This window comes from Heliangelus exortis, chromosome Z, assembly GCF_036169615.1.
Source record: "Heliangelus exortis chromosome Z, bHelExo1.hap1, whole genome shotgun sequence".
Lineage (NCBI taxonomy): Eukaryota > Metazoa > Chordata > Aves > Apodiformes > Trochilidae > Heliangelus > Heliangelus exortis.
In genome coordinates, this window is record NC_092454.1 from 30,604,831 (window position 1) to 30,631,530 (window position 26,700).

General features: G+C 37.9%; 1 protein-coding gene across 6 annotated transcripts in view; it reads right to left on the bottom strand.

Moving 5' to 3' along the window:
• Nucleotides 1-7,858: 7,858 nt before the first annotated feature.
• The window catches only part of SPIN1 (spindlin 1), a 50,138-nt gene continuing 31,296 nt past the window's right edge, over nucleotides 7,859-26,700 (bottom strand). For all 6 annotated transcript variants that reach the window (XM_071732037.1, XM_071732036.1, XM_071732035.1 and 3 more), the window contains exons 3-6: nucleotides 20,841-20,889; nucleotides 15,072-15,325; nucleotides 14,073-14,306; nucleotides 7,859-11,562 (exon numbers count right to left, since the gene is read on the bottom strand). In XM_071732037.1, the coding sequence (XP_071588138.1) occupies nucleotides 11,363-11,562; nucleotides 14,073-14,306; nucleotides 15,072-15,325; nucleotides 20,841-20,889 (737 nt within the window). In that variant the 3' untranslated portion in view covers nucleotides 7,859-11,362. The remainder of the gene's footprint in view (nucleotides 11,563-14,072; nucleotides 14,307-15,071; nucleotides 15,326-20,840; nucleotides 20,890-26,700) is intronic.

The following is a 26,700-nucleotide window of genomic DNA, read 5'->3' on the forward strand; positions in this document are numbered from 1 at the left end:
TTTCCCCTGATCCAGCATGGGGTCCCTCCCATGGGGTATAGTTCTTCATGAAGTGTTCCAGTGTGGATTCTTTCCATAGGTAGCAGTCTTTCAATAATATGCTGCTCCAGCACAGGCCACAGTTCCTGCTGAGAGCCTGCTCCAGCATGGGCTCTCCATAGGCTGCAGCTTCCTTCAGGGTATGTCTACCTGCTGCAGCATGAGGTCCTACAAAAGCTGTAGTGTGGACATCTCCAGCGCTGTGGTCCTTTGTGGGCTGCAGGGGGACAACCTCCTCAACCACAGACTTCTCTGCACCTCCACTTAGAGCACTTCCTCCCTCTCCTTCTTCACTGACCTTGGTGCCTTCAGGTCTATTTCATTTCATTCACCTCTCACAGCTGCTATGCAGCATGTTCTTGATTATTCTCTATTATTATTGTTCTCTAATATGTTTTCCAGAGGCATCAACAGCTTCACTGATGGGCTCAGCTGTGTCCTGTGGTGTGTCTGTTGGAGCTGGCTGTGTCCAACACAGGGGCAGCTGCTGCCCTTTTCTCAGAGAGGCCACCCCTACAGCCTCCTTTGCTGCCAATAACTTGCCATATACACCCAATGCAGCTCTTTTAATTTCTTGCATCCCAAGAATAACTTAATCCCAAGACTTGTTCTGTAGCCAAAACTATTCAGAAGATTAATTATTTGAACTCTATTATCTTCTTCCCATTGGAGAAATTAGAAGTCTCTTAACTCTGAATATGTGCTGCTCCATGAACAGTTCTGGGGCTAAATCAGAGCAACAGATCACTGCAAACAGGACAGAGGTAAGAAACAGAAAGTCAGGCCCAGGATGAAAGGATCTGGAAGTTTTACAGGTCATGTGATACTAGTAGGGCAAGTCTGCCCTACTAGTATAGATAGTGAGCCCTCCAAGGGTATCCCCTTGTTGTGAGGGAGGAGCTTGTGTGCTCTTGTGAGGTTGGGTGCTCTGCTGGCAGTGGCAATGCCTCCAGGAGGGTCTCCCATGCCAGGCGGGTCACAGCTGAAGGGTCAGACAAAGTGCGTCCATGGGCAGGATGGCCTCAGTAGCCTTCAGGCAGCCATCCTTAGGAGAAGGACAACTCTAACTCCAAACCCAGGCAGATAGACCTCATCTAGCCCTGTAAGGCCATCCATCTAAGAGAAGGATACTCTGACTAAACCTACATCCTGTGGGCTTCACTGTCACTGTCCAAGCTTGCTGGGCCCTGGCAGATGAACCTTAGGAGTAAAGGCTGGGGCCAGTTCTGCACATGCTGCGCCTCACCTAAAAAAGCCACAGCACAGGCTGGAAGGGTGAACCCACACCTATACAGCCCCTGCAGCAACAGGAGAGGGTTGAAATGGCAGCTGAAATGTGCACTGGGAGCCACAGACCCAACTCTACGTCATACTCAGTATAAATTTTAGGGATCACAAGGGTCAAACTCCTTCCTTCCCTGCCTGCCCTTGCTGCTTCCCCTCCCTCACCTGTCCCTGTTTTGCTTCGGCATCCTGGGAGCATTCTGTCCGTTCATCTGCCTGTGGTCCTGATCCATGCCTTCCAGAATCTGTGTGTTCCTGCCTCCAGCTCCCAACTGCTGCCAACTCCAGGAGTCCAGCCTGGACTTTCCCAGGGCTGCCCTGCAGCCTTGGTGGTGATGTGAGAGTTATTTGGAAAAGGGAAGAGTATAAATTTTCCTGTATATTTGTATATATTTAGTAGTTTTTCCTATTTGTTATTACTGTTTCATTAAAGCTGCATAGTTTAGTTTCCAACCCATAAATCTCTCTTTCCCTCATTCTCTCTCCTTTCTTTATCAGGGAGGAGAGCGGGAGAGGGGGATTAATAGAGAGCATCTGTCACTCAGTTTAATTGCCGGGCCAGTGTTAAACCATAACAGAATTTATTGGTTCCCAACATGTGGCCCAAGCTAACTGGCTCAAGTCCAGTTTAAATTTTGACTAATTTACCTGAATATTTTGAATTCCAGCTCCAGTGGAAGAATGGTTTCGCTGAGTGGGAATCAGACCTTTTTCTTTGGAAATTTCACAGGGTTGGAGATGAAACCAATTGTGCTGTACCTTTGGTATTCAGGGTATGTGATATGTATTTTTGGAGATTGAATGAGTGTTAATATGTGGCTTATTTTCGATAAGCGCTGCTTGAGAAGAGTAGTTGGGATATGGTCTGTAATACTAGTATACTAGTATACTAGTATACTAGTATACTAGTATAAACTAGATGTTTCATACAAGGATTAAAAACTTCATTGGTAATTACATTTTCAGCCTTGTTTTGAGGAAATATACCACTCTTGGGCTGAGTTCACTGGATTCTAGTCAAAATGGCATTATGCTTATCATAGTTTTGAACCTCCTGATTTTTGTAGTTGATGTTTTTCAGGTGTCTGTGAGTATTCTCATGTATTATCATATGTTGGTGAGGAGTAAGACAACTACAATTAGGGGAATGAGCACACCTTGTAAAGAGAGCACCCCCACTTCTGCCTCCACAGCCGCTTCTCTTCCCCTCACACAAGGGCACAGCTCAGATACGGCTGTGGAGCATTGCCAGAGTATCTGCTACAGCTGCAGCTGCTGCCTCCACCCCCACAGACACTGCTGCTGCTCAGAAACCCAACGCTGCTGCAGACACCACAGCCTCTCCCTCTCAACCCACACAGTTACTTGTTGACCCTGTAAGTAGGAGAAAAGGAAAACAATGGAAATCAGAAATCAGCCTTAACCCTTCAGGGTCTGAACGAGACGACCAGGTGATAGAGGAAATAGAGGATACTGCCTCTCCTCATAGAGCAGCTAGAGCAGACCCTAAAGTAGAGTCAGCTGAGGAGGACTCAGACTCAGAATCTGCTCAGTCCTATTCCATGAGAGACTTGCGTACTCTGAGAAAAGACTTCAGACGTTTTTCAGGTGAACCACTTCTCACTTGGTTACTCCGATGCTGGAAGAAAGGGGATGCTACCATAACATTAACTCAGAGAAGCCAGGCAGGTAGGATCCCTGGCCAAAGACGCAGGTATTGATCAGGCATTTGGGAAAAAGGCTGGAACCACCAGTCTACAGAAACGACTCTTGTCAGCTGTAAGGGAGATATTTCCATGCAAAGTGGAAATAGACTGCCCACAGATCAAAGCACCCACACTTGAAAAAGCTATCAGGTATCTGGAAGAATTGGCTGTATGAGATCTGATCTATACTGATGAAAACATTGAAGATCCTTATCACATGCCATGCCCTAAACCTACGTTGCAAAGGTTTGTGCATTCTGCACCACCGCCACTATCAGTAATGCTATGGGTTTCTGGAGATTTGGATAGAATTGTGGGTGAGGTGATTAAAACAGCACGAGAATATGAAGATGCTGTCACAGCCCCTCATTGGGCCTGGGTCTCAGCTGTAAAGAGAACATCTGAGAAACTGCATTCACCCTTTTTAACTCAGATAGGAGGAGGACGCCGCATTGCAGCCATTAAGAGGAGATGCCCTCCTACGAGATGGCATCAAGAGAAACAGAATTCAGCAAGAGGAATCCTATGGGCACTCCTGAGTGAGTATGGAGAGGATGTGAAAAAGTGGGATCAGAAACCTACTGCTGTTCTAGAGGACCAAGTATGTAAGTTGCTGAGTAAGGCGAAGGCAAAAGGAGGTCCTTCTAAAAAGATGGCTGCTCAAGTCTCCAGTGTCGAATTACCCAATTCAGATATGCTGGTGACTCAAAATCCCTGTACATCAGGTGTGAGTGCTGAGGATGCAAACTCCAGTAATGCACATACTGACAATCTTGTATGTGCTCAAGCTTAGAGGTGCCCTGCCTCCAGCCAGGTAGAGGAGAGGGACAACCGAATTTATTGGATTGTGTGGATTCGATGGCCTGGCACATTAGAGCCACAGAAGTATAAAGCCCTGGTGGACACTGGTGCACAGTGCACCCTAATGCCATCGAATCAGAAAGGGACAGAATCTGTTGTAGTGAAATGAGGCAACCAGCTGCCACTGATTGCCAGGTAGTGGGCATGCAAAGAGAGCACTACAGCATGGGACATGACCAGTTTACCTGGTTTAGTGATTAAAGGATTATTGCTTCAGAATTAAATATTTATAACCAGATAGCTAAGGTAGACAGCCTAGTAAAAATTAGGTTCATTTGCTTTTCTACCTTAATGAAGCCTGCTGTTTCACTGCCATTCCAAAGGGTAGTTCAGGATTTGGGTCCGTTGGCCAGGTGGCTTCTTCACTACACTGTACCATTTTCTCTGGTGGTTATTCTGCACCTATAAGCCTGTGAGTAGCCATTCTAGATTAACAGCCTCAATAAATCTCAGTTAAAAAAACCATAACAAACAAACTTTGAAATTGGCTTAGTTATTTCTAAGATGCTTGCCAGTGGTATGCTCAGGTAGTTTACAGAAAAGGTTATCTACAGAAATCAAATTTCTGTCTTCGCCAGCACTGCATACTTTATTCTGACGCAAGTGGACAAAGTAATCAAAATCTCTTATCTTTACAATCTAGAACCTGTGCTGAATGAAAAAAAAAAAAAAAGAAAGAAAAAAATAGTTTTTACTCCACAGAGGAGCATCTCAGCAGAATGCATGAAGCAAAAAATAGTTTTCAGGGTAAGACAGCATGCATGACATATTTTCTTCAGATTTTTCCTGTTTTCCCCCTTCCCCATACAACTGTATTCCATAAAAGTCTCAAGCAATTCACACCCCCCTTTTCACACTTCCATATTACCCTGCAAGAGTATTACTGGTAAGTAATTTTAGTTACTTGCAATTTTGTAGTTTGCAAGAGTGCTTGTTGAACGAAAATTAAGAATTCTGAACATGTTAATTTGGGCCACCTACCAGTGTAATTTAATTATTATGTTGTAAATAATTTAATTAGGCTTAAATATGAGAATTTCCAAGTATTAAACTAATTTAGTGGAAGCTTAAATGCTATGAATCTTCTCCAATGTGTGTTGTTAGCCTTGTAATACCAAGTTAAAGACTGGGATAATGATGTTTGTGTTTACAGCATTAGAGAGTGTTGCCTGACCTAGGCAGTAATTAATCTTCATTTTCTTCTCTCCTCAGTAAAACCTAACACATTATGTTTATTACATATTATGAGCATGCTTTTGGTTAAGTCTTACTTTCATTCTTTTGGAATGAACTCTTACTTGCCACTCATCATCAGCAGACAGTGAGACCATTTCTTTCCCTCTGCCATCAGAAATTCTGCATCAGGTTAGAGTTTCCATGTGACTTTTCAGAAAACTGCACAGTTTTTTATTTTTTTATTCTATCTGCCTGCTTCTGATTAGACAATGCATGGAACCTCACTAGGAAGGGAAGTTATATTTGTGTCAGGCAGAATGAATATCCATTTTAAGGCAGGAAACTGAGAATAAGTAAAGAAACCCAGACAATAATTAAAATTCACAGCAAGACAGTTTCAATCTTCTATAATGAAATGTGTGGTAATGCAGCAAACTGTTAGTTGAAAAACTTGCTGTTGCTATCCTTTTTACACTTTTTAACATAACCATTGAATCATTACAGATTTCTTCTCTAGGGCTTCCTGTTATTAGTTTTGATTTTATTATTACATCTTAGATTACTTTGGTTTTTGATTCATCAAATTAATTGAGTTAGGCATCTTTTGCAAATTAAAAATGACTAGAAGTTAGTAACAGCGTTGTAACATCACATTAAATATAACTTTCATTGGAAGCATGACATCTCAAATTCCCAGTGCATAAATCCACAGGTAGAAGTCTTTGTGAATTTAAGGAAACCCACAGCCCCATTCAAAGGTGCGTATTTGGGATGTATTGCTAGTTAGTGCAGCAGGACTAAACATCATCAGCACAAAATCCAGTTGTATGAAGTGTCCAAGGATCCTACCTTTTCTTTCTCATCCTTACAAGGATTAGCTGCCCTGTCACTGAGCAATCTTCTATACAAACGTAAGAGAACTCTGGCCCTTTCCCCTTCCAAAACAGTGGCTGCTTATATGAAATCACTTTCACTAACATAAATATTACTGTAAAGCTGTGCTGTAAAGTTTATTATCAAAAATATGCCTCTCAAATATCAGGTTTTGGTGTAACATTCTTAAAAAATAACAAAAGAAGTTTGTTTAATTGAAGTAAATGCATAGATGTCCACGTTTGTTACCAACATCAGCTTTGAGCCAATCAGTCTTCAGCACGGAAACCTGAGAAACAGTGTAGCACCTAAGTGGTCAGAAAGGACTGCAGAAGTCATATCCCATTGAATATAAATAAATTTAAGGATTAACTGCACATGGGGTTGGGTGGGGTGGGCAGGGCCCAAGGTATATAGATGTTTTTAATTATAAGGTTACAAAACCATTTACACAAATTGCGTACAAGTTACTTTACACAAATCATAGCTGATTTCAGGAAAAAAACAAAACAACAAAAAAAACCAAGCAGAAATATATAATTAACATCTAAGTAGAATAGGGAAGTGCAAAGTAGATGCCATCTTACATTGCTGAGACCCCAGTTGCTTTCTGTTGTGCATACACAGCTATGTATCATTCATATCCTGCTCTGAACTCTGAACTCGTAAGAGGAATCAAGGAATTCAGACTGCAAATTCTTAAAAAAAAAAACAAGGAAGAGGAGAGCCTGAAAAAGCCAAACCACTGCTTAATCATCTAGTAACTTTCCCAGGATGCCAATCCTGAAATGAACTAAAATTGTAAGGTACTGATATTGGCAGAGAAGAGTTAATTGATGGAACATGCAAGGCAGGAACTTACTGACAAAGAAACTTGAGATAAAGTGGAAAAGAAATTGTTCCTTAACATGAAAAAAAGAAGTTAAACTCTTTTATTACCCAGTGCTTGAGGCTGCAAGAACATACCTGTCATTTTTTTGAACTGTTCTTACTTCTCCTTTTAGATCTTAATGACCTTAAATTAACAGATTAACATCTGCTTTTGGGATGTGATTCTCTTGATAAAGCAAAGCCTTAGAGTGTCCCTGTTGGGCAGAGGTATACAATATAAATCTTCACTGGGACCAGTCTTTCAGGAAACAGGATACCATAAACAGGACACTGAACTAAGGGATCTGAAGAGGCTTGGGTATTCATCCCAACTGCATGGTGCCATTCTCCAAGATTCACAGTATACATCTGATGAGCTTGGTGCCAAAAATGTATTTTGAGATATCCGTATAATACTTTCCACTTTTATTGTCAGAAAAGAGCTAAGAATAAAGAAATTCTATATTGAAAGCATGCCTTAATAATTTGACAACATGAAAATGCAGTTTGCATGTGCTAATTGTAACAACTTACATGACTTGAAAAGACCTGCAGCATGGTGATATTACTTTCTCTGCTCATCACCTCTAATTTGTATCAACCTTCCTATTTTTATCATCAATAAAACATGTTCAGCTGATTTTTGAATTTCATTAACTGAAAGGAAGCAAATGTGTCACTGAACTGCTAAATGATTATGAGGTTCCCCTTTGCTGAAATATTTTGTGTGCTCTGCAACAGACTACTTCACAGCCTTGCAAAATCCCTTAGTGGGGAGTTTTTGGTGTTTGGTAAAATACACCTTAAGCAGTATGTTTTACTCTAGCCAAGTTACATCTTATCAGCATTCATATTTACTTGGAAAAAAAGTAACGATTTGGCTTTGCAAGCAGCAAACATTTCAAAGGGAAAGTCTAATACCAGTATAATACCAGTATATATAGCTCAACATTAAAATAATAAACTCTTTTTAATTAGAAAACTGAAAAAAATGCTTCTCAATCTGAAGTCATGTCACATTTTGCTCATGAGAACACAGTTTACAGTCATAAGTTGCACATAAAGGGTTTATTTTAAATGTTTTAAGGATAGAGTTACATCATAATTATAAAAATTACTTACAGAATTAAGGAACAGATTTAAACTGTTTATACTTCTAAATGCAGAGAACAGGGAACTGTCTACATTGTTCAAAATAAAATAAAAATAATGAAACCAAGCTCTAAAGATGAAGTCATTACCTAATTTTAAAATGTGAACACGAAGACCTTTGAACTATACACATACCAAGAACCATCCAAATTGCACTAATGATGTAAAATACAAAATGCACAGCATTTTCAAGGAACCAGAAACTGTTTTCATCATAATTCTCTCCCCTGAAGCAACTAGTCAATTCTATCTGAAGAGAAAGCCTCCGTTTTAAAATAATTCACTTAAAGAGGGCTTCTACTTGTTACAATAAAAAGGGTTTTCCCCATAGTCTACTCCAACATAGTTTAGGGTTTGGCACTCAAAAGAAAGAAGAAAAATGTAGTGTTTTGCAATCAACTGCGATTTTATTTTTTCATTAACAGAATACATGGTCCCTTCAAATGCTGCGTGACACATACAACTGGAAAATTACCTTCTGTTGGCACTATGCTTGTCTCACCGGTGCATTTAATCCTACTAACAACCATTAAAACAGCACAATAAGCAAATTCACAAAAAACTGAACACAAAATAAAAACAGAACAAAACAGAAACCTAAACATTTTAACATGCAACTTTAGTTTGTTACACTGAACGTTCTAACCCCTCTAAGCATGCAAAAAAGGATGGTCTGCATTTAAGGTGTTTTTTTTTTTTCCTTTTAAAAAGTTTTACATGGCAGCCTGACATCACACACACACACAGTATACAACAATACTACAGCAGTAAATGTGAAAGGCTAATAACTTTTATACAAAGATCCATGGCTTGTGCCATCACAAGCCCTGTGTGATTTTGGAAAGCAATGTTGAACCCCTATAACAAGGAACCAACATTTAGTTACCAGGGTAACGCAAGCACTGCATGCAGATCTGAAACATGAGCCTAAAACAAAGCCCAAAGCAGATGGGCAGGGAGTGGAATTAGTCTCAAGCCTCAAAAAGGTGGTTTAAGCTATCAAGAAAAAAAAGAAGAGAAAAAAAAAAAAAAAAGAGAGGAAAAAAAAAGATGAAATACACAACTGACAACGGGTACATCTTAAAACAACCATAAAATTTACAGTTTATAGATTATACGCTAATTGGCAGAATATGTGGTGTATTCAAGAGGCTTGCAGAAAACCCACAAATGCAAGCCTAATGCTAAAAATGTTCCAGTAGACCTAAACCTCAGATACTTCCTCAGATACACAGCCCAAAGTTCAGTGTACTAGGTTATTCACTTATCTTGTGTATAATCAATACACCCAATCATTCTTGTGCCACAAATATCAACTTGGGCTCATGGAGCCAGGCTCAGCTTTGAGATTTACATGCAGGACTCTTAAGAGTCAATAGGAAACACATAACAGATCTGCATGATGAAAACACTGTTGCAAATCTGCTCACTTTGTTCTAAACATAAGGAACGCTTACGACCAGGTACTTAGTGCTTAAGGACTGCATTGAGAAGCTGTTCACTGAAAGACAATAGCCTGCCTTTGGTTGCCCATGATGAAATACTGGACATAATGCAATATAGTAGCAATGGACAAATAATTAAGGAACCGCATTTCTATGGAGAGCATTTATTACCATTCAACAGCATAATGAGGCACAAGCCTTAAGGCTGGAATATTAAATCAGGCAAAAATATGGACTTTAAGGGGCTTAAACCACTGAGTCTTCAATACCCAAAATCGAGGTCATGTAGACCTCTGATCTCTGATTAACAGCCACCTCTCCTGCATCCTTCCACTAATGGCAAAAGGTTGGACATCAGAGTGTTTGTTCCTTTCATCAACAGTGTTGACTGTCTTCACATACTGCATTTCTGTGAAGCAGTTTTTCGAAACCTACAGAGCACTGCCTTATGTAACATGACAATTTTGTTGCTGTACTGGTCATTGTTGCAATTCTGATAGTTTTAAAAGCTGCCAAGCTTAAAAAACCCTAGCCTTCATTTAGAACTATCTTGAAAGATTAAAACTGTGAAAGGATTTTGCTGTTGTGGACTGCTATTTACATCCACAGTCCAATGCAGATGACTGAACCACTGAGACTGCTTATAGCTTCCATTAGATAGCACACCACTGCATGCAGAACTCTAGTGTTCATAGAATGAAATTCACATTAAAAGTATACCTCAAAGCAAGTACAATGTACACCACAAAAGGCAACAACAGGTTTAAGCTGTAGACTTGTCAGGACACTCCTTATGTGGAAAAGCCAGAAAAGGAACAAGTTGGGAAGATGCCTTCTTGATCCCAAATGATTAAAACCAAACCAGACCATCAAAAGATTGCAACAGACTGAGCAGAAGGCAACAAATGCTTCTCCTTCCCTAAAGTCTTCAATGTAAAAGGACATTCCCTCCCACTCCCCTGGCACGGGACTGAATTTACCATGTAAAATATTTAACTACTGTTAGGCTTTTAAGTCCGCACACAAACATTGAGGTTGCTAGGTTCTGATATTAAATGAGAGATTACTGATTGCCAATGTGTAGTCTAAAATCTTCTGAAGTAGCGCATAGACTGTTAAAGTTGTGGCACCAAGCACTTGGGTTTTGCCAAGAAGTGTGTATAACAAACAAATAAAGTTCAACATTTAGGATTGAAGGCAGCCTTGTTGCATGTGTTTTACTGGTTCCTATGACTTGTAGATACGGGCCATTAACCTGCATTTTCTCATTAACTGGTTATACACATTAAATATATTTTGATAGTTTAAAGCCTTTTCACTAAAAGGTGCTTAAAGTCGAACGCTTTATATCCTACTGCCCTGTGACTAGTAAAAATGCACAAGTACTTCTATGTACTGCAAGTTCTTGAAAAGCTCAGTCTGAAATGAAGTATAGAAACAGCAGATTGATGTTACTTGGGTTAGGCACTCCACAGTGCTGCACAAACTGTTTAAAACCTTTCAGAAAAGTTACTTCTGTCCCAACCCTGAAAACAAGGGCTGCCAGTAGCCAAGAAATTAAATGTTACAAAAGAAGGCATATCAAAATATCAAACTGCAATTGCATGTGGCAGTTGAACAAGTGAGTGCAAGGTTGAAGAAAAAAGTTTAAATCTATGAAAAAATTTAGATTAATGGTTATAATACTAGATCAACTTTACACAGCTTGAATTTGCAGCTGTTCTTTGCTTTTAACTCCCTCCTGCCCAAATATACCAACTTCCTTCAAGAAAAGGAGTTTTCTTACACAAAATGTGTCATGTTTGTATTATTCTGAACAGAACAGTTTTGCTGGCCGAGATTGTGGGTTCGCAGGGACATTTAAGCTTTCATTAAACTGGAAAGCAGTCAAGTCTTTGTCTCTACAAATTTTACATTTAACAGTTCCACAAATTTGGCAAAAGTTCACGATGATATCTAGGATGTCTTCACCAAATCGTAGACATAAATATGGAAATCATCATCAAACTTGATGAAATAGACAGATGGTTTGGCTTCAACTTGATGAATGACCATGCCAGTCCTTTTTGAGCCATCTTCTTTGGCATATTCCACTTGTTTGCCTACCAGGCTGTCCACAACTTCACCTGGTTCCCGTTCTGCAGGAGGTGAATCATCTGTAACACAGAAACAGTGTGCTTTGGTAGACATTCATGGAATTTTTCAATATGGAAGACAGCTTCAGAGTTGTCTTTGAAACTCACATGGAAAACTGGAAGCTTTAAATACAGATTATGTAGAAAATTAGCTTTATGTAGTAAATTAGCACCTAATGATTTTCCATGCTTCTATAAAGTACAGTTGCAGAACAATTTTCAAGTAATGCTGTCTTCAGTCTTATTGATGAGAACAGCACTTTGATTAGCAAGAGAAACAAACCTTTTGATGGGGACTTTTACACAGAAATTACAGAAAATGACTGTGAATAAATGAATTTAAGCCACCAGGTCTCCTTAGCAGAAACAGCCAAAGCAAACCTCCCTTTTCCCAAACAAATGATTTTAAATTTCAGTGCAGGTATGCCACTACAACAAAAACGTCCCATCTTAAATGTTAGCAAGTGTAAAGTCCTTATTAAAAGGGTCTTTTGATTCAATACTGTAATTATGCTGCTGGTAAGGCATAACCATATCATTATCTTTGTCCACCAAGAGAGCTTACCATACCTTCTTTCTCAGCTTGTGCTCATTTTGGAGTAGTTTAGATGAAATTCTGTTTTGTATTTCAGTAGGAAATTTTCTTAGTAATGGTCACATATGATGTGGCTTTTATTCTAGAAATCCTAAGCCTTTAAATTAATGTCTTTTTTACCAGTTTCCATTAAAAATCCCTTCCAGGTTTCATTCATTCTATTTTCAGATTTGTTAGTTGTGAAAGAACTCCCAAACGAGAAAAGAAAAACAAAAGGGAATTAATGGATTGGTCAGTGCTTAAGATTCTTGCACCAACTGAAGAGAAATTTTTCTTTTTGTTTTGTCCTATAAATGCAGCCACAGATATTATTTTCTTAATATCAATTTTATGTAAGAGTCTTCCTTTGCAAAATTGCAAGTTAAACTTGTATTTTCTTTTACAAAGTGTTGACAAAATTTTAGTATTGGTCCCAGCAATACATCTTCCCCTCATCAGGAAAAGCTTAAAAGAAATTAAATTTTTGTCTCCTCATATATGCAAAGCTTGTCTTTGAGAAGCGAGAGCTCCCTAGAAACTTTAGTTTTAAAAGGCTGACAAGTTCCACCAAAGTTAGACATACTTCCAGGTATTCTAAAAGCTGGTTTGAAAAATACTACTTTTAACATCTACTCATTGACTTAAAAACCTAATTCCAAGGATCTGGAAAGCATTCAGATTCAGGGAAGGTAGCAAATACTTAGTGTTTTGTAAGTAAGTAATTTGCTTTCAAATCAGTCTTGTGGTGAGCACAGAGAAAAAAGTGAATTAAAACCCAACCAGTACTTCAACAGCAAGTTGAAAGAACACAAAGTACTTCAACAGTAAGCACTTTCCCCCACTCGCACCCCTAAATGGTTGGAAGAAAGCAAAGCAGACCTAAAATACATTGCATGTCCTTTTTAACAGTTAAGAAAACAGATTATTTGAAGGTTTAAATATGGAAGAGTTTACTCCATTTCTTTAGGAAGTGGAAGGCCACTTTCTTCCTCTAACATCTGTGTTTCATTCTTTCACAAATAGCTGACACTTTGCTTTTTGTTAGACTAAGGGAAAAATATATACACACAGATGACTACTACATACAGTATGCAAATAAGTGCCACTTGTCCATTTAGCCGGGAAACCAGTTGCAGTAAGAGATCTGAAGCAAGACAATCTCAAACTCAACAAACTGTAACTAATATTTACATAAAGCACCACCTAGCTAACCTCTTCAGTTATCCAATTCCTTATTTTCTTTAAAGCCAAGATTATCTCTATCAGACTAGCGTGTTTCAGATACACAGGAGAAATAGAAGTTTTTTTACAACCTCTTTTCATCTTTTTTTGTATTGGCTATCCAAATCTCTTGAAAAATATTGCTTCTGTGAAATCCTTCTAAATTAATAGGAAAAGCCCTGATGACTTTTGCTTCCTGAAGGGAGGAAAAAAATACTCCTCCTAATCTGACAAAATACTTTTCTTGCTGATACGATGCAACATTGAAATAAACTTCAAAATATTAGTACTTCTTTCCTACAAAACTTAATTTTTTTTAAACTAAAGACATCTACCCCAGCAAAATTAATGACTTTATTAGTTAGTAACAAAATGCTATCCAACAAGAACTGCTTCAGAAATACAAATCAAGAACCGTCTCAATGAGCTGTGATACTTCCACAAGAACAGTGAACTTCTGTTTTCTCCAGCTTCTGTTAAAAGATACAAGCATAAACTATTTCACAGTACTATGCATAATTTCATAAGAATTAGTAATAATTACAGAAAAATTATTTCAGCAGTTAACACGAATGTTCTTTGTTGTGCTATAACTTTCGTTACCTACGATACTTAAAATAAAGGGGAATAACAAAACAATCTTTGTCAGCTTTTCTTTCTATAAATAAAACACAGCCGAACATTAATATAAAAAGCTGACACTTTCCAGAAGAAAAAAAATAACTGTCCTACTTACTTGAATCAGGCATAATGCGAAGGTCACCTTCTTTATAATCATCTAAGAGTTGGTACATATACAAGACGGGATCCTTCTCATAGGTAATATAAAACCATGTGTTCATAATAGGAGCTCGAGCCAAAACCATCCCCCTCCATTCATCTTTTGAGCCATCCTCTGTCTCAAACATATGTTCCACAGCTTTACCAATCATTGTGTCTGCCAGGTGGGCATCACTAATTCGAGATGAAGCTGAAATGATAGCATTTCTTAAGTTTATTCTAAAATACAAATATAGGTCTTTGTGAAAAGATTTACTCTGATTAATAAACAAATCTGACTGGAGGTTAGCCAATTCAAATGTGAAACAAACATTGCCAGTTCCAGGGACTTTACTAGTGAAGAACTGCAGAATATTGTTAAAATAACAACACATCATTGTGCTCCCTATGATTAAACAATCATAGTGTAAGGTAAAGGGAGATCAGTTGAAGTCACAGAAGTGAAGATTCTGTATTTTAACTAAATACTGGAGGGAGAGAGGCAGGCCGGGTACAAGAGGAAGAGCGGCCAGTAACAGGACAATTCTATGAAACTGATGAAACTCTGGGGTTTAGTGCCTCATAATGGTGAGGAAAAGTCCTTGTTATTTCACTTAAAAAGTCTTTTTCCCCATTATTAAAAGTACTTAGGGCAAGTACATGAAGAAAAACATGACATTATTACTGTCAGACACCCAAAAGAGCCAGCACAAGATGGCTTAGTTTAAATTTTAACAAAAACATCCATGTTAACTTTACTGATCAAACTTAGCCGTAAGATTAAACATAAACTACAGAACATACTGCCTACTGCTTAAAGACAGAATATGGCACTACATTTGCTGTTATCATCAAATCTTTGTAGAACCAAAAAATAAATAAAATAAATAGAACACTTGAGTTCTTGAAGAACATTTAATTGTAAATGTTGGCTTAAATGGATGTGAATTCAGGAGTAAAAATCAACACCACTTACCAACTCTGTCTGGAAGAACTTCAAGCGCTGAAACTCTTTCATCTTTGTGCAGTTCTAGTCCATACACACAGTCAAATCCATCATATTTGATAAGATAGAGAGAAGGATTTACAGGAACTTGATCAAGAACTGTGCCCTTCCACTGTGTTACAGGTCCACTCCCCTCTTTCCATCCATGCTGTATTCTGCAGCCTACAATATTTCTTCGTGGCTGAGTAATAGGTTTGCTTGGTCCCACATTGTTTCTATGCTTTCTGTACACAGATACAAACATAATATTAAACAGGTACATAGATGGCAATATATTTTATAGCTTAGTGCACCTTATTCAAATTATGTATAGCACTGTATAGGAAAAAAGAAAATTACACTGCAAATGAGCGAAACATTCTTCTGTGCTTAAAACAGGCCAGTTTTCTACTAGTCATTTCTATAACTAGTTTGCTTAAGCCAAAAGAGCTAGACTAAATGTAAATCTCAGTCAAGTTTCAAAGTACTTACTTGCCAGCATTAAATCCTTTGTTACATTGTTGCTCTCTGCGTAACACTAGAAAGAGCTATATCCCAGGAGGATGTAGTAAGTGGCTAACTAAAATTCTTCCAAGATATTTGTTTTCCCCAGCCTGTGTTTTCAACTGAAGGAGATCTGGCTTCCTTCTCCATTTACAGATATTTTTTACTCTAAGTATTTTTAAAGACACATGGAAGCAACATTTCCCTAGCACTCCTTTTAAATATAGCAAGAAATAATTGTAAGCAATGGTAATGGCAATAGAAGGGTACTCCTTAAATGAGAAAAACAGATTAAATATACTTTTTTGTCCTTACTCTGTTTGAATGAAAGATGCATGGAAATTACAGCTGGTGAATAACAGCTGTTGTTCCAATCAATGGTCATGAATGCTACTTGAAAGTTTCAAATGAAATACAAGTTTTGTTCTATTCAGTTATTAAACACAAGTCGCAAATTCTTAATTCAAATGGAAGAAACTAAGGAACATTATAACAGTATACTGGTGACAGAATTAATGTATTTTAGCATGTTAAAATGAACATACACATTCCTAAAAATATTAAAGGGTTGCTTCATCAAAATTGTAATGAATGCCAACTAAATGTGAAATTAATTTTTGTGTCACTCCTTGTGGCATATTTAATTTAAATTGCAGTAAAATTTGCACAACAGTATCACGCTTAAGAGCAACACCTAAAAGGAGCACCCATTACAGAAAACAATACTCTTCCACAGATTACAGACAGTGACCAAAGAGAAACATGTTCAGAAATGATGAATGGCCTCAGAGGACTCCCTGTGTGATCCAAAAAAGACAATCATACCACTGCAATCCTAGAAGCACTCTTTGATAATAATCCACTCACTACATGACACTGGAATGCATAAAGCTGAAGAAGTAATTCTAACTACTTAAAATTAGATGCACAATTCCTTCAGCAGCTTGTCACACCTCTGGATTTTCATTCACCATGAAGATCTTAGCAGAGAGTTTTGACAGATTTCACTGTTGCTACCATTTGGCCTTTTCAGCAAGATCAAATTGCAGGTTTTGTATTCCTAACTGTGATAACACAGACTACAATAAGATCTCCAACATCTTCCATGTAAAAGCCACTCTCTCACAAAGTTGTTTCTAATTTTATGAAGAAACCAGAACCATTTCCAAATTCTACTTCTTGCTCAAGTACCTTTCTTAAAATTTTAATGGTCTCAGTAATGGTTTACTTTTACAAAAATGAGATCAGAGATGTGGTTCTCAGCACAATAAAAATGTGTTTCTTTTGCGTGCAAATAATTTGTTTAGTTCTAATGAATCATAGTACCACTCTAAAGCAGAATAAAAATAACTAAAGAAAGTTAAAAGAGATAAAATGATAAAACAGTGTCAGTTTTAGAATTTGTCTATGCTATTTATCATCTTATTATTAAAAGAGGTAGAAATAACACTAAAAAGTTATCTATCCATAGGTAACTATCCATGGAAAACTATCCATATTTAACCTAACAATGTTATTTTCTGCCTATGAAGCATAATCCACTTTAATGGGAACTGGAGTTACTTAGTCTGAAGAAGGGAAAGCACTGGGGAGATCTTACTGCTCTCTCCAACTACCTGAAGGGATGTTGTGGAAAGGCTGGTGCTAGTCTCTTCTCCCACTTTTAACAGCAATAGGATGAGAGGAAATGGGTTTCATATGTGCCAGGGGCGGTTTCGGTTCGATATTAGAAAAAATTTCTTTACTGAAAGTGGTGAGGCATTGGAATAGGCTTCCCAGGGAGGTGGTGGAGTTGCCATCTCTGGGGTGCTCAAGAAGCATTTAGATGTGGTGCTTCAGGATATGGTTTAGTGGTTGTTTGAATTGGAGCTGTTAGCAAAAAGCTTAGCACTCATTTTGAACATTATGATGGGAAAAAGCTTCATAACTGAATTCAAACTGGTAACTACCTTTAAAATGCCTCAGGGAGCAAAATACATTACAAATCACGTATTCACCAGGTATACTTGCCATTCAAATTTGGGTTTGAAGATTGTACTACTGAACACCCATTCATGCTAAATTGTAATGGCTCATACTGTAAGAAATTAGATTTTCAAACTAGGAAATTACAAAGGAGACCTACTTGTAACTGCATCTGAACACGGAGCAAGAAAGGAAGTGTAAGTTTTGAGCTATCAATAAGTAGTAACTACAAATACACTTCCACTGAAGACAATCAAGTTACCACACAAACCTCTCCTCTCCTCAACAATGTGTTATTTCTGTGATACATCAAGAAATACAAATGCACATAATCTTCTATGACACTAAATCCAGAAGGAACAGTACTATTTTTTCCTTATGTTTTATTAGTATTATTTTTATAATTCCACAGATATTTGCTTTTGAAGATTGGGTAAAATATTCCTAGAAAGGTGGAGAGAGGAAACCCAGAAAATAGCAAGTACTAGAAATAGCTCCTCACGTATCAGACACATCCTCATTGTAATAGGCCCTTCAGTCCCCAGAAGTTACAGGTCTGTTTCTTTATCCTGGAGGCAGTAAGCTGGTAAGTAAAACCTAGTTATGTGAAAAGTTTTATTAAAAGCAGATACTTTAAAATCTTGAAAAGATTCTTCTGCCTTGTGTAGTCCTCAAAAAGTTTCTTCAGTCCTATTTATTCACACAAACTTCTTTGGCAGCTGCTACCAGGGAAACCAGTGTGGTGCTAAACAGCACAGGACTAGTAGCAGAAAAAGCCTATGCTTTCAGAGTTGTGCTTAAGATACCAATTAGCATTTATAAAAAGGAAAAATGGCAACTGCCAATAACTTATCATGTACAGTTATGCATTTAGCTTTGGTTGTTAATTTGTTGGAGTTTTTTTCCGACTTTCTCAGCTCAGAAAACCACCACACAGTAGAATTAAGGAAAAAAAAGAAGGGTGAAAGAAAACCATAACCTTCAGCTGTGAAAAAAAGGAAAAACTGTGATAAACAGAAGGAAAACTATGAAACAGTATAAACACAGTACAGCTCCAATGATAGGTCTGTTTCAAGTCTTCTGTGGTGCTAAGCAGGAAGTTATTTTTATTAACACTTAATTAGAATTGTGATGTTATTACAGACTATCTTTAATAGAAGAATGGTAGTGAGAAATTTTTAAACTACTTTCTAACTACTTCCACAATATTCAGACTGTGAAGCAAAAGTTTTAATGTACTCTGCACTCCTCTGCAAGCTATCATTAAGTTGTGAAATTCGTCTTCAGATGCTGCAGGAATCAAAATTACAAGTCAGCTTAAAGTGGGATCTGAATTTTAAAATGCTAAAGTTCACTTATAGTTAAACTGCAGATGCAACCTGTGCCTCAGTCCCTGAATTGCCAACCAGCAAGATTTCTGAAAACCCTGTGAAGAAAGGATTGTTTTATACTACTGCTTGGTACTCTTTCCTTATGCATCAAGGGCAGAAAGAACGAGATCCAAGAGATTGCTGACTTGATCTGATGTTGGTGATCAGATTCATATTGGCTGAGATCATCACTACATCACTTTGAAGAACTGTCCTATAAGCACGGAATGATTTCCAAAAGGGTCAACAGTTAACTACCAAATGCTGGTAAAGAAGAATTCAGGAGACTCATCCACACTATCATTCTATCACATCCTCAATCACTGAGTCACGCCCTGTTCCATCCTCTTGGTTCCCTCCTCTGCCAGAAATCTTCTAAAGCTAGTATAAAATCTCCTCAATGACCTCCAAGTGCCTGTTGGCTTGTTCCTCTTTTTCTTTATATGAGGACTAATTAAAAAAACTGAATCAGTGATATTAGTGATATCAGTAAATATTAGTAACTCACAGTCTACCATAACAGCTCAGAGTAGTATCAGCATATATTATTACAATCATTCATATCCTGCTCATTTATGGTAAACTAAAAATAAAAAACAATTCCTACTATTTTGTCTCACTTTTGGACAAGTCAGTGATCAGCACACAGAAAAACATCTCGGTTTGGTACAAAACTGCTTTACTACATAATTAATAAACCACTGAACTCAGTTAATTAACATAAAACTAAGGTGGATGTTAAAGTTAAATGCCTCAAAATCATGAAACTTATGATTAAAATGTCTAACATCCCATAAATACCTTTATGCTAACAAGTTACAGCCTATTTAGGTATTTAAATAAGTGTATATCGACACAACAATAAAGACAAATCTAGCCACCCTCAAGTACAAAAGGCAACCCACCTCTGATAGTCTTCCCATCATACACTCCTTTCTCTGAGCGGTTGAAAGAGAACAAGAGAAATTAAGTTTTAACCAACTCTACCTGCCCCTAAACAAATAAATGTTTCTCTTTGCCTTGTATGAAGATAGACAAGAATGGATAATGATGAGCTGGTGGAAGGGATTAGAGTAATTTTACATCAAGTGTTGTTTCTAGGAAAAGTTAACACTGTTAGCAGCGATTAACTATGTCAATCGTGGAAAACAGACTTGCCAAACAAATTGCTTTTCATTGAAGCACCACTATAGGAGTTAAAATACATGTAGTAACATTTCACACTTACCCAGCTCAGATTTCTCCCACCAGAGATGTAGTCAGATACGGTATCTTAACTGTTGGACACTAAGACCAATTACACCCAGAACATTACCTCCCTTTTCACACAGCTACTCACCTATGTTTAGCTACTAGTATTTAAAAACATTGTAGAGGGAAAAATATATGCCATGAATGTGAAGGACAAGTAGGTATACTTTACATACAAATAGCAGCCTCCTTACAGAAGTATGTCAGTGTATTCTGTATTTCAGAAAAGTGGAAAGTCCTTTTCAAGACTACAGTTGTAAGGAACGCAAGATTAGGCAATTTCTAAGACAAGTCCAAGACTAGGTTACTTGTAAGCACATTTGGCAGTTTTTATTGGCCTGGTGACAATACACGAACTCTGTGCCAGGGAACAGAGATTGTTCAATACAAGGGGCTCATTTCTGGGTTGCAACTCCTCTCTGAATTCTAAAAAAGAATTACAAAGTTGTATCCAAGGACCATTTCACATTGGCAGCCGAAACTGTGTTTAAAATTTTGTGGGGGGTATTCTTTACAAGAATTAAAAGTCTGATACTACACATATATACAGACTGAGTATTATTCCACATTATTTTCAAGAACTAAGAGAGTGGAACAATACAAACATAATTCTAGAACAGTACTTTCAGTTACTGAGAGCAATACTTCAGTAAAAATACTAAGAACTTACTTGTGGGAAGTTCTTTTCTTCATCATGCTGGCAGACACTCCTGCATGACCTACAATATAAATGATGTTCGAATTATTGAAAAATAAAGTGTGTATACAATGCCAAAAACCCCATCTTAGATAAAAGTCCTTCTTTTGAATGTCAAAACATAAAGACTCCAAACATTTCATGACTGATGAATGAACTGCTGAAATGGAGTAAGGCTCTGCAGAGACAGACAGAAACTACATGCTCATGAAGCTCAGGGATAAAGACAGAGAGTGACCACAACAATTAAAAACAAAGCTGAACTTAACAAAGATCTGTGTAGTCTTTGTTCTAGGAAAATGTATATAACAGTTGAGACGATCAATCAGCTATGACAGTTAAGTGAATCAACTGGCTGTGTAATTTTCATCCCTGAGTTAATCAAAAGGGTGTAATACAAGTCTTCCTTAATTAGCCAGACCAGCACTGGGGAAGTACATACACATCTCTGCCTCATGTAGTGCATAAAACCCTCAAAAATGAACAGAATAAGGCTTTGGGAAGAGAAATATAGTCAACTGTGCTCCACCTATGTATTCTTTCCCAGCAACTAGAGACATCCAGTGTGTGATGATAAAGCACGTTAGAGATACCAGTACACAGAATAACATTTGTAGTAAGAGGCAATTGTGTACTGAAATTATTACACTCTTTTAACTACTAGTGATTTTACAGCTGTAACACTTTGCTAAATGAAAAACAAGCGCAATGTAACAAAACAAAACAAAAACAACCTCAAAAAAACCCTATATGACAAAAATAACCCTCCTTTTGTGCATTATGCAAGCAAACCCAGTCAGAGTGGTGGATTCTTGATACTATCAGGCATTGTGGCCATGACAGTCTGTGATATGGTAGGGTGAATGTTATGTGCCAATTATGTGCCTACAGTTAAGTAATACTGGAAATTCTGATTGAGCACTTTAGTAACAAATAAGAGATGACCTGTGCTGTAAATAAAAAGGTAATGGAAAGACAAGTAATATGCACAGGCTTACAAAGTGTAAAAACATTGCGAGTGCTAACACAGGCACTCAAAGGTAGCTAATGAATTTGGAAAAGAAGAATGGAGAACATTTTTTTATTATTAGAACACTGAACTGATTCCAGTGATATTCAGGGATGAATATAAAAATGGAAACCTTCTATCAAGTTGGAAAGAGTCAAGGAGAGAGCAGGCTGTGCTGGTTGCTAGAAGGCTACTTGCAAGTCAGCAAAGTAGGCACAAAAGAACAAGATGATAGAAAAAACAGCTACAAAAAATAACATGATGTATAAAAAGCTAATGTGCACAGCTAGAGAAAAGTAAGCTCTTATAATGAAAAATGCAGCCTCAGATCACAGCTGATGCCCACAGGTGTAGGGATCACTTACTGAGATCAACTCAAATAGATTGTGCTAATCTGAGAGCTGCTGTGTATGCTGACCATGGTAAGTGGCAAGATATCTGGCTTGATCCCAATTATCCCAGTCTTTTTCATTGTAGTGGCTTTGGCTGAGATAGAGTCACACTTCTTCATAGTAATTAGTATGAAACTATGTTTTGGATTTGCGCCGAATAGTACTGATAATGCAATAATGTTTTTGTTACTGCTCACCAGTGCTTACACATCCAAGGCCTTTTCTGCTCCTTATCCCACCACACCAGCAAGTAGCTTGGTGGGTAGGCAAGCAGCTAAAAAGGGGCACAGCTAGAACAGCTGATTCCAGAAGACCAAAGGGATATCCCATGCTACATGACATCATGCTCAGCAACATGGTAGTGAGGCTGCTGCTATGGGACTGGCTGGGCATCTGCCAGTTGATAGTGAGCAATTGTTTTCATTTGCATTACCTGTCTTTGTTGGGTTATATTTTCCTCTCATTTTTTCCTTTTCTTACAAGCATATTTTTATTGTATCTCTAACTGCTGAACTGTTTTTTATCTCCACTTACAAGGTTTTTTCCTCACTTTTACCCTTTCAATTCTCCTCCATCCCACCTGGTTCGGTGGCGGGGATGTCTGGTTGTGTGGTGTTGGGTTGCTGGCCAGGGTAAAACCACATTCAAGAATCACAGAATGGTAGGGGTTAGAAAGGACCTCTGGAGATCATAGAGTTCAACCCCCCCACCAAATCAGCATCACCTAGGGCAGGTCACACAGAAACACAACCAGACAGGTTTTAAACATCTGCAGAGAAAAAGATTCCACCACCTCCCTGGACAGCGTATGCCAGTGCTTCGTCAGCCTTAAGGTAAAAAAGTTTTTTTCTTCATATTGGGGTGGAACTCCCTTTGTTTCAGTTTATGTCTGTTGCCCCACATTGTATCAGAGGGTACCAATGAAAGGAGACCGGCCCCTTCTTCCTGACACCCACCCTTCAGATACTGATGCAATGTAATTTCAAATTACTTCAACTGGTATTAAAGCATTAATCCCTCCTTGTCTGAAATATCTAAAAGAATCTGGTCAGAGTGCTGGACTAATATGTGTAACTAATATCTTGTGTATGTAAAAACATACCCAGAATGTCAATACAGTTGGTTAAATTAACACCTACAGAGAAATAGTTAAGTGTTCCACAGGTCTAAATAAACCAGTTCTTTCAAATTTAACACTATTAGCATGTTGTAAGCACAGCTTTAAAATTTACCTTTGAAAACAGATAATAATAATTGCACCACACAAGAATCAAGCTTTAGAAGTACCATTAACCTTTAAGTATCCATAAATACTTTAAACTTTCCATTTTCATAAGAAAAATCCAAGCCTACACAAAGTTATAGAAATTACAGAACTAAAATAATATTTATTTTATAATAAAGCATCTTACATTTACAACACAAGCTCATGACAAATCTTTGGGCACCTGCATTTCCAGCTGTAATGACATTTGAAATTTCTGGATTCCAAAAATGGAGCTTTACAAGCCTATCATTACAGTAAAGATCCTACAGGCAACTTTTGACTGTTGTAAGAACAAATAATTAAACTGCCTGTTTCTTCAAAATATTAGCTGGAAATTAAAGGACTGTATCATGACAAGCTAGTTTAGAAAACAAAAGACTTGGACACTTGACTATGACCACTAAACAAGCTTTATCATATTGTCAGCTACCTTTTCTGTAAATGAGGTGGCTGCATTTTATGAATACATATAACATTTCATTAAAAGGATGATGGTTTATTTTAAAAAACTCTTAGAAAGATACATCATTAAGAAGAGGAACTCCATCATCAGTACATGAACCAACACTACTGGCTTATGAGACTTAAGTTTTTGGTTAAATTAATTCCAGTAGTTAAAAACACTTTAGAAATTACACTCAGATATTATGCAAAATGGTTCAGCACAAAACTTCCTTTCTGTTCTCTGTCCAAGGGCTCTGAACCTGTGCATAAGACAGGAGGTCCAAAACATTAGTCTTTCCAAGTGAAGAAGAGGAATGCTGGAGGTTCACAAACAGAAGATTTGCTACAGAAGCTACAATTAACACAATGCAGACCTCTGGGGATCAGTGTTTGCCCTGTTTATCAGCCTCTCACCTTGGGAACCTTTTTTTTTTCATTGGATTCAATTTGTTCATTCATGCAGTGAAACCAAAGGCAACTAAGATGACTAAGCAATGCTCATCTTCTTATGTCAATCAGTACCTGAACACAGCTCTCAATTTAATACACAAAGGTATGGTATTTGTATGTTTAATACAATTATAACAAGATTTCAAGGACAAACAAAGGCAGGTGTTGGAAGATCCTAGGACAAACTCATTTTCACACTGACTATAAGCCTATAATGTCAGAATATATCTTTGTTTTCTGCATACCCTGAATTCAGTAATGACTCACCAAGATGCAGACTCCTTTTAAAAAAAGGAAAAACAAAAACAAAACAAAAACCCAAGTCAGGTTAAGTTATTGAATTGTGTAGCACTTCAGCCAGACTGCCAGATATTGCAGCTAGAGTTTACTAAATCATCAACACTGCTGTCACCTACAGCAGCTCTAAATACGGGGTCAGAACAGTGCAGAATCCTTACTTTAGCTTACTTTCAACATATTCTAATAACAAGGTGAAAATCAGAACTGGTAAATCTGCCTGCCAGGGTCTTTCTTGGTCCAGGAAAATTCCTTCAACAATAGCTTTTCCACTGCTACTGGAAAGCTGCAAGAAATACAGAAGCTACTCTCAGACCCAAAGGTCAGCAACGTCCAGAGTTTGGTGATGCATCCAACTTCTATAATAGGATGGTGCACATGCACTGTCCCTCACCATGTTAAATTGGTAACTAAAGAGTGACAATTACTGCCCTGGAAAGGACTGTTAGACTGGGTCCACTACAAGGTGCAGTCTTGCATGAATTGTTAATGGGACAGATAACAGGATGTCATCATCATGGTAAACTGCCCTTACTCAGTTTTAGCCCTGATGTACATCAATCAAGGCAACATTGTAACTGGATCTCAACTTCTACAACGTGAACAGTCTGCTTTGTCAGTATAGTGTGCTAGTTTTTGGCACTAGTCTGCTGGCACCCAACCTTGTGCAAGGTTGTAATAAACTGGGTATCTGATCTGTGTGGACTGGACTTTGCACACTGCCTAAAAAGCTTATTTTGGAACAACTAGACACACAGATTTCACTGCCTCATCCCCTTTCAGTCATCAAAATGCTAGTGTAGTGTCCAGCTAAAATGACAGTATATGATACGGTAAAATTTGGTCACTAAAAGAACGTCCTAAGTTGTCAAAGTTTTAGAAGGCAAGGCACTCTTTATTACAGTGGGAACTACACAAGAGATAGTTCTTGAAGTTGTGCATGTCATAAATTACATTAGGCAAGACTTATACTGTCCTACTAGATACACATGTATATGAAACTCTTTGTAATATACATCAGATTTCATGGAACTCATTGTAACATTTGCATTCTTAGGTGGGGAGGTCTTTGGTGGTCTTCCAGGAAGTCACTCTGAGATGCCCTTTTGATTAATCCCTTCTCAGTTACTCCCTTCTCTGACACATGCATAATGTTGGGAGGGACGTCCAGCTGGTCTCAGACAATTTCCACCTGCAAGACCCCTAGCTCCTTGAGCACCTGTTCACATGCAGAAGGCCTGGTGACTGCCTAGCTGGGCCAAAATCCACATTCTGTTATGTAGTGTCAGAAAAGAAAGTCTTCAGGTGCTGCTGTGCTGGACTCACAAGGATTACTGTTATCTCAATCTATAGGATGCTCCTGCTGCTGATAGTCATTTACCAAAGAATGCAGAAGTTATACAAAGCACTTTGTTTCACAAAGCAGAATTTCATTTCAGTACATTCGTACTAAATATGCAATAAAACAACCTGGTCAGCTAGCACTCAGCTAGCTGTATATAAAATCTGTTCATAAATTCATAATTCCAATAAAAATACACAAAGTTTAATTCTATCTTAGTATACACTCTAAAATTCAATGAAGAATGTTCTACAGCAATCAGTAACACACCAGAACTGTTTCAAATTGCTTTCTATCCAATTTATAATCAAAAGCATATTAGACCAAAGTAATGCTTTGAATTAACTCTTAGAATTATTACAGGTATGATTTATAAAAAGTCATATAAAGAAAATGCTGTCTTCATACCTTAGGAAACTAGCTCTACACTTAAAACCATCATTACTTAATGCTGTAACCCCCAAAACTGCACGAGTGAGACGTACACACTCTCATCTGTTTAACACCACCACGTGATCATTTCCCCAGCAGAAGCTTTACTCTGTCCAGCAGTGACAAAACCAGTATGTTCCACCTGACACAACCACCAGTAGTAAAAATACAAAATGTGTGCTGAAATCCCAGCCCCCATT